At 37.5% G+C, this 14,029-nt stretch overlaps 1 protein-coding gene across 1 annotated transcript; it reads left to right on the forward strand.

Moving 5' to 3' along the window:
- The first annotated feature begins 6,318 nt into the window (after positions 1 to 6,318).
- rpusd1 (RNA pseudouridine synthase domain containing 1) lies at positions 6,319 to 13,500 on the forward strand. Its single transcript, XM_057817159.1, has 6 exons — positions 6,319 to 6,397; positions 9,914 to 10,099; positions 10,206 to 10,329; positions 10,418 to 10,520; positions 11,730 to 11,831; positions 11,897 to 13,500. The coding sequence occupies exons 2-6, from the start codon at positions 9,918 to 9,920 to the stop codon at positions 12,301 to 12,303; spliced, it is 918 nt and encodes a 305-aa protein (XP_057673142.1). The 5' UTR covers positions 6,319 to 6,397; positions 9,914 to 9,917; the 3' UTR covers positions 12,304 to 13,500.
- The last annotated feature ends 529 nt before the right edge of the window (positions 13,501 to 14,029 follow it).

The following is a 14,029-nucleotide window of genomic DNA, read 5'->3' on the forward strand; positions in this document are numbered from 1 at the left end:
CTTGCAGCTGTAATTGGAGCAAAAGGTGGCGCTACAAAGTATTAACGCAAGGGGGCCGAATAATATTGCACGCCCCACTTTTCAGTTTTTTATTTGTTAAAAAAGTTTAAATTATCCAATAAATTTTGTTCCACTTCACGATTGTGTCCCACTTGTTGTTGATTCCTGACAAAAAATTAAAATTTTATATCTTTATGTTTGAAGCCTGAAATGTGGCGAAAGGTTGCAAGGTTCAAGGGGGCCGAATACTTTTGCAAGGCACTGTATCTGTTCCGCCGCAATGGTTGATAGGTAGTTGTGGCATTCATGACTGACAGCATTGACTGCTGTTGTTACAGTATGTCGTGTGAGTTCTGTTCAAAAAGGTGTGCTGTTTCTTGGGGTCGTGCAGTGTATGGGGCACAAGAACAGATATTGTTTAAAACAAAAGCTACTCTCTGTCATTCTTCTCCACGTCGCTCGCCACAATATTTACTTACCAAATCAATGTGAAGGTGTGGAAGAGACCTCTGTTAGTACTAAATAAGGTTATACTACTGATTGTTCATTTCACACCAATCATTAACAAAACATTCAGCAGCGAGTCAAGAGCCAATGTCTCTTATCTTAAATGCTTTGTTGTTGTTGTTGTTGTTGAGCATTTTATAATAGTTTAGCATTTTAAAATAGTATAATTCCCTTGAATTAATCCATTGAATGTTCTCCATTTATTTGGGGCTAGGGTCATTACTGTTAGAAAATGTGTTATTAATTAATTAGCATATGCTGTTTACATTGTAGTATTATTTCAGGTAGAGAAAAATGAAGTTCACCTGCATATGATGTATGAGCAGCATTAAAGCTAACTAAGGTATCGTTTGAGTATTGGAAACTCACAATAAATAAATTACTGTAATCTAATTCATTCAAGTTAATGTGAGTACTGCAATTTCAAAATAAACAATGTACTATAATCCAGTTATTAAGGTTAATATGAATCCTTAAAACTTGAAATAATTACCATATTTTAGGCGCAACTAAAAGCCTTCAATTTTTCCAAAAGCCGATAGTGCGCTTTAAACTGTTAGCTCTTTTAAATCAGGGCTAAAAACGCTTTTGCTTAGCACTGCATACAGTGCTGCTCGAAAGTTTGTGAACCCCACAGCGATGGTCAGATTTTTTGTAAAAAAAACTAAAATAACCTTATTAAATGTTAAGTTATACCCAAATCCACAATACTGACATTCCAAATAATGGACTGAAACAAAAGAAATAGTTATATTGTCATTCTTTATTTAACAAAAGTGGTTGATTTAAGAAAAACTCAGATATCATGTGTGCAAAAGTATGTGAACCCCTTCAGTTAATAGGATATTGCGCCTCCTTTTGCAGAGATTACCTCAACCAAACGGTTTCTGTAGTGACTAATCAGCCTCTCACATCTACTTTGGGGGATTTTTGCCCATTCTTCCTTGCAGAACGCAGTCAGTTGAGAGAGGTTTGATGGGCGTCTGGCATGAACTGCTCGCTTCAGGTCCCGCCACAGCATTTCAATGGGATTTAGGTCAGGACTTTGACTGGGCCAGTCCAGAACACGAATCTTCTTCTTTTTCAGCCATTCCTTGGTTGTATTGCTGGAATGCTTTGGATCATTATCATGTTGCATGATCCACCTTCTGCCAAGCTTTAACTTCAAAACAGATGGCGTCAGGTTATGTTCTAGGATTTGACAATATTCCTCAGAATTCATGATTCCCTGGACTATGTGGAGTTGTCCAGGTCCTGAGGATGAAAAGCAAGCCCAGATCTTGACATTCCCACCTGCATGCTTCACTGTTGGGAGAAGGTTCTTTTGGTGGTATGCAGTGTTGACTTTTCGCCAGACATGGCGGTTTTGGTTGTGACCAAACAGTTCAATTTTGCACCTACATCAGTTGATGAAAACTCTTTTTAATTTAGTCTCGACAACACAACTGTTAAAAAAAACAACAACAAAAAATACTGAATTGATTGATTAGGAAATCAGGTTGAAATAATAGAAAATTCCAAAATGTTGAGGGGGTTCACAAACTTTTGAGCAGCACTGTATCCATAACTGGCTATATATTTCAATCTACCTGCTTTCTATTCCTCTTGTGCTTATCTCCATTGCTGATTTCAATTATTATTAGTAGTAGTAGTTTTTGTTATATATTTTTTTCATTTTTATTTATTTATTTTTATTCTATTTGTGATTAAATGCGATCTTTTGTCTGGGTTTTTACGTTGTATTGATTAGAATGTGATTTTTATGATCTTCATGTGATGTAAAGCACTTTGAATTGCCTTGTGTTGAATTGTGTAAATAAATAAATTTGCCTTGCCTTGCCTTGCCTTGCCTTTATAATCCAATATACAGATGAATATTGGTTAATCATGGCATGACGTCGCCTTTAGCGTAGATCTATCTAGTGGATGCATAACACAAACCCAACCACTATTACTACTACTGCGCCTTATAATGGGATGCGTCCAATATATATGAAAACAGTTTTAAAATAGGCCATTCATTGAAGGTACGCCTTATACTCCTATGCGCCTTATAGTGTGGAAAATGCTGTAATTAAATTACATGTAATTAATGAAAGTAACATAAATGACATTAACGCAGCAAGTTTGCATTTATTTTTAAGAAAAGTCAACTTATCATATTTTACAGTGCCCACCAACACTCAACAGTTTCAATAAATTGAATGTCTATTGTTATTAATGGTGGGAAATTAGTTACCGTATTGGCCCCAATATAAGACGGTGTTTTTTGCATTGAAATAACACTGAAAAAGAGGGGGCCGTCTTATATTCGCCGTCTAGACATTATAGCCATACATGACGCTAGATGGCGCCACACATCATTGAAGCAATGTTCTGTCATGACAGATCTCATCTACTCTAAGTTTGATCAGTTTGCATTATTTTATTGCAATGTTTTTCCTTATTCAGATTTGTTTCAAGACTACAGTTACAGTTAGACTTCATTTTGATGGTTAATGCAGTTATTGCAGTTTTGTTGTTTAATCACAATAGACTGGTTTATTTACATTTCAAAAACCAGAAGCCATTCATTTATGAATGTGTTTGCACTTTAGTTTACATATTTTAATGTTCAGATATTAAGATTTGAATGAGGCAAAATAACATGCTTTTTCTCTCAAATATATTGTTATAATCATTTGTTTCGGATGTACTGTAACTATTTTCCGTATAAAAATTAATTTGGTGTTCAAAAAGTCTTTTTTCAAACTTGAGTCTTGAAAAAGAGGGGGTCATCTTATAATCAGGGCCGTCTTATATTCGGGCCAATACGGTAATTTTGGGTCACCTCCGTTTTAATTCTATAGTAATCACGGGTTACTTCCTGCATATTTCCAGGCCTTCCGGGGTCACTTCCTGTGCACTTGGATCATTTCCTGTTGATTTCAGGGCATTTCTATGCCACTTCCTGTGAAATCTGGGGCTTTTTTAGTTCACTTTCTGTGGATATCGTGCCATGTTTTTTTCCCATTAGAAATGTATGTGAACCTAAATTAGAAATAAATGTTTGTTAAACTTTGGTGGCCAAACGTTTTTTTTGACAAAAACTGTATATGTTTGTGTGCCTTGATTTCCTGAATTCTTTGATCTGTAAATTATGTAAATTAAGGAAAAAATGTGGGATGAGATACATTTTGAAATTAGAACATTTCAATGTTTTTACCATGGAAATGTTGGGACTTTATCGTCAAAAAAGAGAGCCTACATCACGTAAACTTTTGGAACGTTTCAAAGTTGAAATGGTGAGAATCAAAGTGTGTTGTGTGGCGTTTTAAAGGTGGACTGTGAAAAAATACAGTACATCCTCACAATAATGGACATTATACAAAGCTCACCCCATAATGCACCACATTCATAAACATTTGCTTTTTGGTCGAGTAAATTGATGAGTGTGAAAGCAAACACTTTACTCGATAGTGCCACATGAGGAGTTTATTCAAGATTATGACACCAACAAAGGTGAGTTTCAGGTGACAGATTATGGTCTTGTTAATCAACTGGGGGTGTGACAATGAACACTTTTTACTGACATTACAGAGACAGATTAAAAACATTCAATATACACAGTGCCCTTGAAACCAGCGAGTGTGTCATGTTCACCTGAGTGTTTGAAGAAGCTAAGACATTTTCAATTATTTCAGTAGAGGCAATTAACAATGAGTCATGCACATTATTTGAATGTGTAGAACTTAAATCCATAATTTGTCATCCTCGCTTAAGTAATATGGTAACAGCTTCTACCCATTTTTTCCAAACAGCGCCTGTTCTCACTCTGGTCATGGGTGAGGATGAGTTTATCCCAAATCCCTTTGGCTAAAAAGTGCAGTACATCCTCTATTGGTCCCCAGCTGTCATAGGGCACATGCAGTAAAGAAGACAACAAAAACATGAAAACATTCACATTTTAAGCCATTTATTAGTCACCAATGGACCTGACATTCATGAAAATGTAACTGCCAACGACATAAAGGCTGCGATCTAAACCCTGACCCTCAAAATTGAAAGGGATATGTAAAACTCACTAACAGAGGTGGGTAAAGTACCATTAAGTCAAATACCACCAGAAAAAAAAACTTTGAATTCTGGCGAGAGAGAAAAAAAAATCTCCAGAAATGAAGCATCATTCCTCCAAAGAGCATGAGTGCCCTCTAGTGGAAACACATATTTCCTATTGTTACATTAAAAGAATCATATCTCCAGTTTTCTTTGGTCAATTTGGTGCCAAATAGGAACTTGGAGAGAGGTTAAAATCTGCGCTTTCGAATCATGTTGATGGCAGCGCTCTACGTCAAATACACAATTTTTTAAGCTGCTTTAAAGACGCCACATGATTGAAAAGGTTGGCGTGATCATAGAACGGCAAGCTTAGATCTGATTGCTATAATGGAGTCATGCAACCTTTTTACAGTTCCCAAATAATATTATTTTTGTCTTCTCTAAATTTAATGATAGTTTATTATTACTAAAACATATTTTTAATTTGTTCATTTCTGTTATTTAATATTTCCTCCTGCATTTGTAATATGTTATCCTTTGAGTGAAAAATATTCGTGTCTTTGGCAAATTACACAAACTGCAATAGCTTGGAAACCTTGCACATATAATTTGTTTACAAAAGAAAGAATTTGGGGCCTAATACTGACTCCTGGGGGACACCACACACAACATCCAAACATGATGAGGAATTATCACCCAATTTGACAAACTGCTGCCTCCCCCCAAAATAACTTTTTACCCATTTAAGCAGTATTCCTCTCTAATGCCATATCGTTGGAGTTTATTAAATAATATGTCATGATTAATTGTATCAAATGCCTTCTTCAGATCTATAAATACTCCAGCGGCATATTTCTTATGCTCTATAGCATTTGTTATTGATTCTATTGCTTCAATTATTGCCAGAGTTGTTGACCTGTTTGACCTAAACCTATACTGATTTTCAGCAAGGATGTTGTGTTTTTCCAGGAATGAGTCTCATCTATTTTTAAAAAGTTTTTCAAGTATTTTTGAAAATTGAGGTAATAAAGATATCGGTCTATAATTCGTAAAGGAATGCTTGTCCAAAGTTTTGAATGTTGGTCTTACCTTCGCTATATTCATTTTATTTGGAAATTTACCAGTCTGAAATGACAGATTACAGATGTATGTTAATGGGTTAGAGATGGCCTCAATCAACTTTTGACTAATGACATATCAATGTCATTACAGTCTGTAGATGTTTTATTCTTATATTTTATAACAATGTCCACTATTTCCTGCTCTGTCACAGGTTTGAGAAAGACAGAACAAGGAATTCTCTCTGGCAAAAAATAAATAAATAAAAATAAAATTAAAAAAAAGAAGTGGTAAAATCTAATATGTAAAATAAAGAGGAAAAATGTAATGACTAGTGCAGCCCAAAGTATTGGAGTAAGAGTAGCGTTTCCTCTTCACAAATCTACTTAAGAAAAGTAAAAAATAAAAAAAAATAAAAAAAAGGCTTAGTAAAACTACTCTTGTAACGAACGCGTTACTATCCACCTTTGCTCACTAAGCAGTCTTTTGTACACTTTAATAGCAGAACTTTACTAACATACATGTGCTAACAACATATGCTAAACAAAATATTACTGCAACCACAATAAATAGACTGTATATGAAAATATGCTGAGTATCAAAGAAAAGCTTTGTTTGTTTTTGACAGCTCTCGAAGCTGTCTACTCTCGTCTCTTTTGTGCAGCATTTAGTCGATATTATACCCGCCAGTACGCTAGATGGCGTTGTATTTAATATTTACGTTAGTTACAGCCAGAAACGGAAGCAAGACGGTCACCACTGACAACAACATGACATGAGGATTTGAAGTTTGGTATGTCTACAAAAATACATCACTACGTAACCGGGATAAGATAAATAGATGCGCTTGTAGTCATATAACAATAAAACATTTCCAGTGCTATTCTAGCACATGGCGTTACCTTACATTTTCTTACCAATATTTAATTGCGTTTCCAAAAGGGTGCATCAGCTGCATTTCATTTAGGTTATAGTGACGACAACAGTAAGTCCTGTTTCAATAACCCTTTTTGTCGTTGTTCTGAAGGTTTGGATATATTTTATAGTCTGTAAAAATATGCACAGGAGATACAGTACCGAATGTGTATGTATATGCAAATGTGCGTTATGAGTTTAGACGACGGTGTGGTAATCTATCTATGAAGCATCCATCTCTATTACAAGTGGGAGGAAACCTCTGGGTACGAAGCATAGACGGAGTTTGACTTTTGGGGCAGGTGGGGCACAACATGTTGGATGACCTCGAAACGCAGTGTCAGCAATAAAATTAACTTACAACAATATCTATAGTAAAAAGTTGACAATTAGCTGTTTTTTTTTTTTGTTTGTTTGTTTGTTTCCCATTATTCTTGAGGGGAATTGTAAATCAGGCTGCTTAGGCAATAGTTTTTGCCAAGATCGTCAACCATTAAATATGGTACGCCCGCCAGTGTCGTGCCAATGTAGTTACCCCAGTCAAAAATTGTATCCACGGGCGGAGCCATTTGGAGGTAGATTTGTGTCTTTATTATTCAATCAAAAAAAAAAGTTCCTTCGAAAAAAGAAAAAAAAATCAGCTTTAATCAAAATATATATTTTCAATCATAAAAAAGTCGTTTCAATCAAAAAAAAAGTTGTTTGAATGCAAAAATAAATTCGAAACTCAAAAAAAAATGCGTGTGAAAGCTATTTTTCTTTAACTGATTTTTTTTTTTTTTTGATTGATTGATTGATTGAAGCAACTTTTTCGATGAAACTTAAAGAGCATACGACACGAGAAAAAAAGTCTTAAATAGCATTATTATGTGAATTAGAATCATATTTTGAGACGATTCGACTATATACAACAATTTAGCAAAGCACAGATGACGAGAAATTAGTCTTTTAATCTGCCGGTTAGCTACCATTATAGGGCTTTAGCGTCCCCAACAGGTGGATGACGTCAGCGGTAGACTGGGCTCAACGGTTTTACTATTCAGCCCATTGAGAGGGAATTATTCAGAATTAGGAAAACGCGACGAAGAGAGCCGCAAAATGTCATTGTTTCAGTCTCTCTACTCCAATATTTCTACAGGATATTCTTTTTATCCAAGTATTTTTCCCCAATAGCTATATAAATGGCTTGAGAAGGACCAGTCAGCCCGTCGAGGAGGAACTATTCACAACGAGGAAAACGCGACAGAGAGCGGCAAAATGTCATTGTTTCTGTCTCTTTACTTCAATATTTTTACAGGATATTCTTTTTATCCAAGTATTTTCCCCAATTGCTAAATAAATGGCATGGTCATGACAAATAACAGTCTTGTGCTGAATGGAATGTGAAATAATAAAAATGCATTTATTCAGGACGACATGGCAAAATTACTCCATAATGGTCAAAACTGTCGACTTCACCTTTACTGTCGCACCTCCCGAACGATCTTTTATGACACCAAAATCGGACATATGTCATTTCCCTTCCCCGGCTTCGGATAATGTAAACAAACCAGAAGGCGTGACAGCTAGCCGACATGCTAACCCGAACCGAGTGATGTTTCAAAGTCTTCGAAGCGGAAAATCACACATAACTATCCTGGATTATTTGACATGACGACCCGGTTGTCGATTGTCTTCGCGGATCGGCAAACTGCCTGGCGGAGAGCAATTTACAGTTCGTTCCCCGGAGGAGGGTGGCTGGAGTTGTTGTGCAGCTAACGTGCTGCTGCTAATGAGCATTCGGAGAGCTTTTTACATGCCTATCAATGATCAAACGTAAGTAGTCCTTCATTTAAAGGAAGTTTGTAGTGTTTACTTTGTAATCGCTGTATTCATATTTGACATAATACAAAACAAGATGTTTACTCACCTCCTCGTAAGTCCAATGGTCCGACAGTAAATATCCACGGTGAATGGGAACCTTTTGAAACTCCAAAAAGGCGCATACGCCTCTGCCTCATACAGAATGATTTTTCTGCAGCCGTTTGGTTGGCGTGATGCGAAAAATAAACGTATTCATCCGCAAAATCAGCTAAATCCTTCGTCCTCATACACAACAGTACACTGTAGCGTGAAGAGGACGTCTTCTACCGCACACGGCACAGCGCCCTCCTCCTCAATGCAAGACCGAAGCCGGAAGTCACTCATTTTCATGACGCGGAATTCAACAAACTAAATAAAAATAGCGATCGCTTCCACACACATCCAAGCGGCCCATATCATTCAGGGGCATAAAATACCGCGTGTATTATGAAATAAACATGCTTTTTCGTGTCACAGGCACTTTAAGTAATGTTGATTTGTGTTTGGGCCACATTTTGGCTAGGACGTTTTTGTCTTTATTATTCAATCAAAAAATAAGTTGCCTCAAAAAAAAAAAACATTTTCAAAAAGAAAAAAGAAAAATTTCAGTTATAAAAAAACGTTTTTGAATGCGAAAAAATATTTGAGATTGAAAAATTTGCATTTGAACACTAAATTTTTCATTGAAAAAGTTTTATTTGATTGAAGCAATCCTTTTTGTGTTTGGGCCATATTATGTGTAGGACATTTGTGTCTAAATCATTCAATCCCAAAAAAGTTGCTTCAACAACAACAAAAAATATTTCCAAAGAAAAAAATTGTTTGAAAAATGAAATTGCCCTCCCCTATTTTTTTTTTTTTTAAATTGCAAAGCAAATGACCATCTAAGGTGCTAGTCACATGAGCTGTTCGAAAAATAATTTTGACCCATTATAAAAAAAATTTTGGGGTTCATTTCATTCATTTTTGTTGCAGTTTTATTGCTTTACAACTTTTATATATATAGGAAAGTCAATTTCATGCAGTTACATTTTTCAGCCACCAGGGGCAGCCTGGCCCCCCCTTAATATCCGCTTATGTTACGAAGGTAGGTACGATTTGCGACACAAGGCTCACAATAATGATTATGTCACAATATGGGGAGACAACAATTATCGATACATAGATCAGGAAATCAACCTACAATTATTCTAGCATACCAAAAAACGAGATATTTCTCAATGTAAAAATAAACAAAATTTGCACTGTCTTAGGCAATCTGTTGAAAACTTTTGTCACCATCACAAACTTTGAGAATATTTCAGTGGATAATTTATTTGAATAAATACAGCAATACTATTTTATTGCACCATTTTTGTTAAAAAATGAGTGTCTTTCTTAACTCATTGTCTGCCATTGACAACAATAGATGTCCAATCAGTTTGAAGTGAAAGAACTTGGCTGTGAATGCTCATGTTTGATAACATAGTTTGTCTGGTGGAAGATGTTTACAGCAGCCTTTTGGTCCATTTTTTAAACAATGACATCTCTTTAAAATCTCTTTTTTGTAAAGCCCCATGGAGCCGGCCAGTGTGGAGAATCTTCATGTCCTCTTTCAGAGTGATGATTACATTGTGGTGAACAAGCACTGGGACATCCGCATTGATAGCAAGATGTGGTATGAAAAAAACACTGTGCAGGCCCAACTTCGCCACCGCTTCCCTCAACTAGCAGACCCTAGCACATACTATGGATTCAGGTAAAGTGAAACTAATGTTGTAGTCTCATTGTAACATAAAAGGTCAACAAGCAAACTGCAACAAATGGATTATTAATGTGCATTACTTGTATTCTTCACATAAAAGGTTCTGTCACCAGTTGGATTTCTCAACTAGCGGCGCCTTATGTGTAGCTCTCAACAAGGCTGCTGCTGGCCAGGCATATCGCTGCTTTAAGGAGCGTACCGTCACCAAGGCCTACATTGCTCTGGTAAGTATGCTGTGAAACTAGCTTTCATGTCACACTTGGTTTTTTGCATGTCTGTAAATACACTACTGTATGTTTGGCTTTTTTGCAGGTACGTGGATTGGTGGAAAAAGAGATACAAACACTGGACTACTCAATTGGCAAGAACACTTCAGAGGGAAAAACACATATGATGTGTATTGATGGAACAAACGGTATGCTTGGAAGATAACTATAAAAGATAATCAAAAGTTCTGGAGAAATTGCGTGGGGATGTTTTGCTCTCCCATGCATCACTTCCTGTACATTTTCAGTGATTTCCTATTAATTATGAGTCATTTTTTGATCAATTCCTTGTTAAAACATTGCCTTCCACTGTCACAATCCATTTTGACTGGGCGTATGAACATTCGTTCCCAGTCAAAATGGATTTCCTGCTTTGATTTTTCTTTCGATTGACATCTAGGTAAACCAGTCAATCTTGAGTAAAAGAACCAGTGTCAGGGCCCCTTTAGACTATCAGTTACTCTTCCTGGCGTCTGGGCTTTGATTAACATACATGGCCGTGAGATCTCACTTTTGCATGAGTCACAACAAATATACAGTCAACCACACGTCTGGACAGTGTCCTTTCGCCCATTTTAAAGCAAGGAATTCATTCTTTGTGAGTTTCCATTCACAGCTAGGTAATGGAGCAAAAATTCTCTTAGTTGCTGTGTGCCTAAATGATTCAGTGTGCCAAAATACAGTATATTTTTGTGTGCTATGCATTGGAAAAACTTATATTATTGTATATTAGGCTGATCCTTGAAAAACAGCTTGCGAGGCAAAAAAGTATTGGCACCCTATGTAAGTATGCTGTAATGACAAGTAAAAATAATGATCAAACTAATAGGATGCCCATTTTGTTGCTGCCACTTTGCCTTTTCTCCACTAGATGTCACCACATCCTCCAGATAGGTCTTAACACGGGTCTGCAACCCAAATTGATGAAAGAGCTATATTGGAGCAAGAAAAACAAATATGTCTGGAGCCGCAAAAAATTGAAAGCCTCATATATGCCTTATAATGAAGGCAACACATGCTTTATATATCTATATTAGCCCACTATCAAGATGTCAAAAGTTGGCTACAAATACATAATGAGCCTTCATGATTACCATATTTTCCAGAGGCACACCTGAACGCCTTCAATTTTCTTAAAAGCCGACAGTGCGCCTTATCATCCAATGTGCATGTGCTTTATATATGGATCAATATTAGTTAGTCATGGCATGACATTCCATTTAGCTTTGCTCCATCTTATGGATGCATAACGCAACGTCAACCACCACTACTACTACTACTACTGCGCTTTGTAATGCAGTGCGCCCTATACATGAAAACATTTTTTTTTTTTTTTTTTTTGTCTTTTGCTTTATCAGGTTGTGAAAACGCCAAACCATGCCAGACTTTGTTGACAGTGTTGGAATACGGCTTGTATGATGGCGACCCAGTCACCAAGGTGCTGCTGCAGCCTCTCACAGGTAAAACACACAAAGCTCCTTGTTAGCCAGACGATACGTAATGTTTCGGTATGTTTGCGCACCAGGCAGAACCCACCAATTAAGGGTTCACTGCAGCGCATTGGGCCACCCAATCGTCGGGGACTTCACCTACAGCTCAGGAGCCGACGATGGACCCTTCCGCATGATGCTTCATGCTCATCTTCTCCACATCCCTCTGAAACCTGAGCCCATGCTCGTGTGCGCAGGGGATCCCTTTCTGCCCTCAGTGGACTCTAAGTGGCTTCCGCAGCGTTCCTTGCGACCCCTGAAGACCACTGTGGACGCCATGCTGGAGCAAAGGGTGGACGAACAGAGACGAGCGAAGAAGATGGAGCGAGAACGAGAAAGACAGGAGGAGGAGAAAAGGAGGAACAAATGCAGAAAAGGAGACACTGAACTGGAGAGGAGGCAGTGTGAGGAGTGGCTAAGAGAATGGGCTGGTGTCTCATAGTGTTCCTTATTATTATTGAAGATTTATTTATATTTTTCCTCAGTGTTTTTGTGAAACATGCGCTGAGCATGTATTTTATGCACCCTAATGGAGCTCCAATATTTGGCTCCATGTAAACGTGGCGAATGACAGTCAATTGCCACGTTTACATGGAGCCAAATATTCCAATTACAATCGGAATATTTGTTCAAACCGAATAAATGTGTTCCATATAAACACCTCATTCAGAATGAACAGGCCCAAACCGAATGGAATTTCATTCCGATTCACAGGGGTGGAATATTCCTTTTCCCAAACCGATTAGATCGTAAAATTATATGTAAACAGGGAAGCGGAATGGTGTCTGGTTGCGTTCTTTCTGCGCATGCTCCGTACTGACGTGGTGACGTCAGTCGGTGACGTAAGTAACGTCACTTGCAACATGGCTTCCAAGCACACGCACAGCGCACCCACACAACTTTTTAAATGAACGGCGTATCATTCTGAAGTTTTGTTTCCACTCGAAAAGTTAAAACAGCAGCTGATCTGACGATCGATCTCCATGTTTTGCAACGTGACGCTTTGTTTTGATTAATCTGCGCATGTCAGACGGCAGTTGTCAAACGTCCTTTCGGAATAAAGGCAGTCACATGTAAACGCTGGATCGGAATAGATGAAGTGACATGTAAACAGCTGATGTGAAATTTCCATTCGGAATGATTTGAATCGGTATGAATAAAAGTCAGCATGTAAACGTGGCTATTGATGGTAATAGACGTCCAATTCATTTTAACCAGGAAGGTTAGCTGTGAATGATCAGTAGATCAGTCGTAGAGTTACTATACTAAAGTACCTTTTAGTGTATCTGTACTGTACTTGAGTACAGTAAGTGATACTTTTTACTTTTACTTCACTACATTTTACAGGAGGTATCTGTACTTTTTACTCCACTACTTTTCAAATTGTCACCCGCGTTTCACGTTACTTTTGTTTGTTTTCTTTTTTCCTCATTGTGAATTGATAGTTTCGTTTTCATGCCTCCGGCGCACTCGATAAGCTCCGTCAAGCCCATCGACAAGGTGGGGCGACCGGGTATATTGTCCCGGGCCTCAGGACCATAGGGGCCCCTGAATGACCCAAATCTATTTTACTTTACATTCACATATTTCTTTTTATTTAAATCATTGTCTAATTACATATTATGTTCTACTCAATACATACTTAAAGACTTAAACATATTAAATTTTTCAAATATATATTTCTTCATTTTTTTGCACAACACCCCCCACCCCCCTTCTGTCTTAGCAGAGAATTGTTTGACCCCACTCTGGCGCACTCAAGGCTACACTATGTTCGTGCCCTGAATTGGGAAACTAAAATCTGTCATTGTTAAAAACTAAACAGGGCGAGTCGTCATAAATCGGGTGCACAGAAAAGGAAAGAAAAAGAGATGAAGATATAGAGGTGAACAAGAAAAAAATGAAGTTTTTAAAAAGGGGACAAGAAGCCAGAGAATTAGGGCTAGAGTTGGCTGTGGATGGTGATGTCGGTAAGTGAACAACAGCCGCTAACACTGAACGTTAACATTCGCGATCACCGTGACCAAAGCCCAATTCGTGTCTGTCACCGGCCGTTTTTAGCCTATTGAGCTGATGTATGACAAGACATGCTGCTCGCGTTGAGAGAGAAGGTGAGGGGAGATCTGGGATATACAGTGGGGAGAACAAGTATTTGATGTATCAAATAC

This window comes from Corythoichthys intestinalis, chromosome 16, assembly GCF_030265065.1.
Source record: "Corythoichthys intestinalis isolate RoL2023-P3 chromosome 16, ASM3026506v1, whole genome shotgun sequence".
NCBI lineage: Eukaryota > Metazoa > Chordata > Actinopteri > Syngnathiformes > Syngnathidae > Corythoichthys > Corythoichthys intestinalis.

What these genes read in the sequence shown, in the direction of transcription:
- rpusd1 (XM_057817159.1), top strand. Translation starts at nt 9,918, where the DNA reads ATGGAGCCGGCCAGTGTGGAGAATCTTCATGTCCTCTTTCAGAGTGAT. An exon ending in AGCACATACTATGGATTCAG is followed by an intron (nt 10,100 to 10,205) that starts GTAAAGTGAAAC and finishes TTCACATAAAAG; the next exon opens with GTTCTGTCACCAGTTGGATT. An exon ending in GCTGCTGCAGCCTCTCACAG is followed by an intron (nt 11,832 to 11,896) that starts GTAAAACACACA and finishes TTTGCGCACCAG; the next exon opens with GCAGAACCCACCAATTAAGG.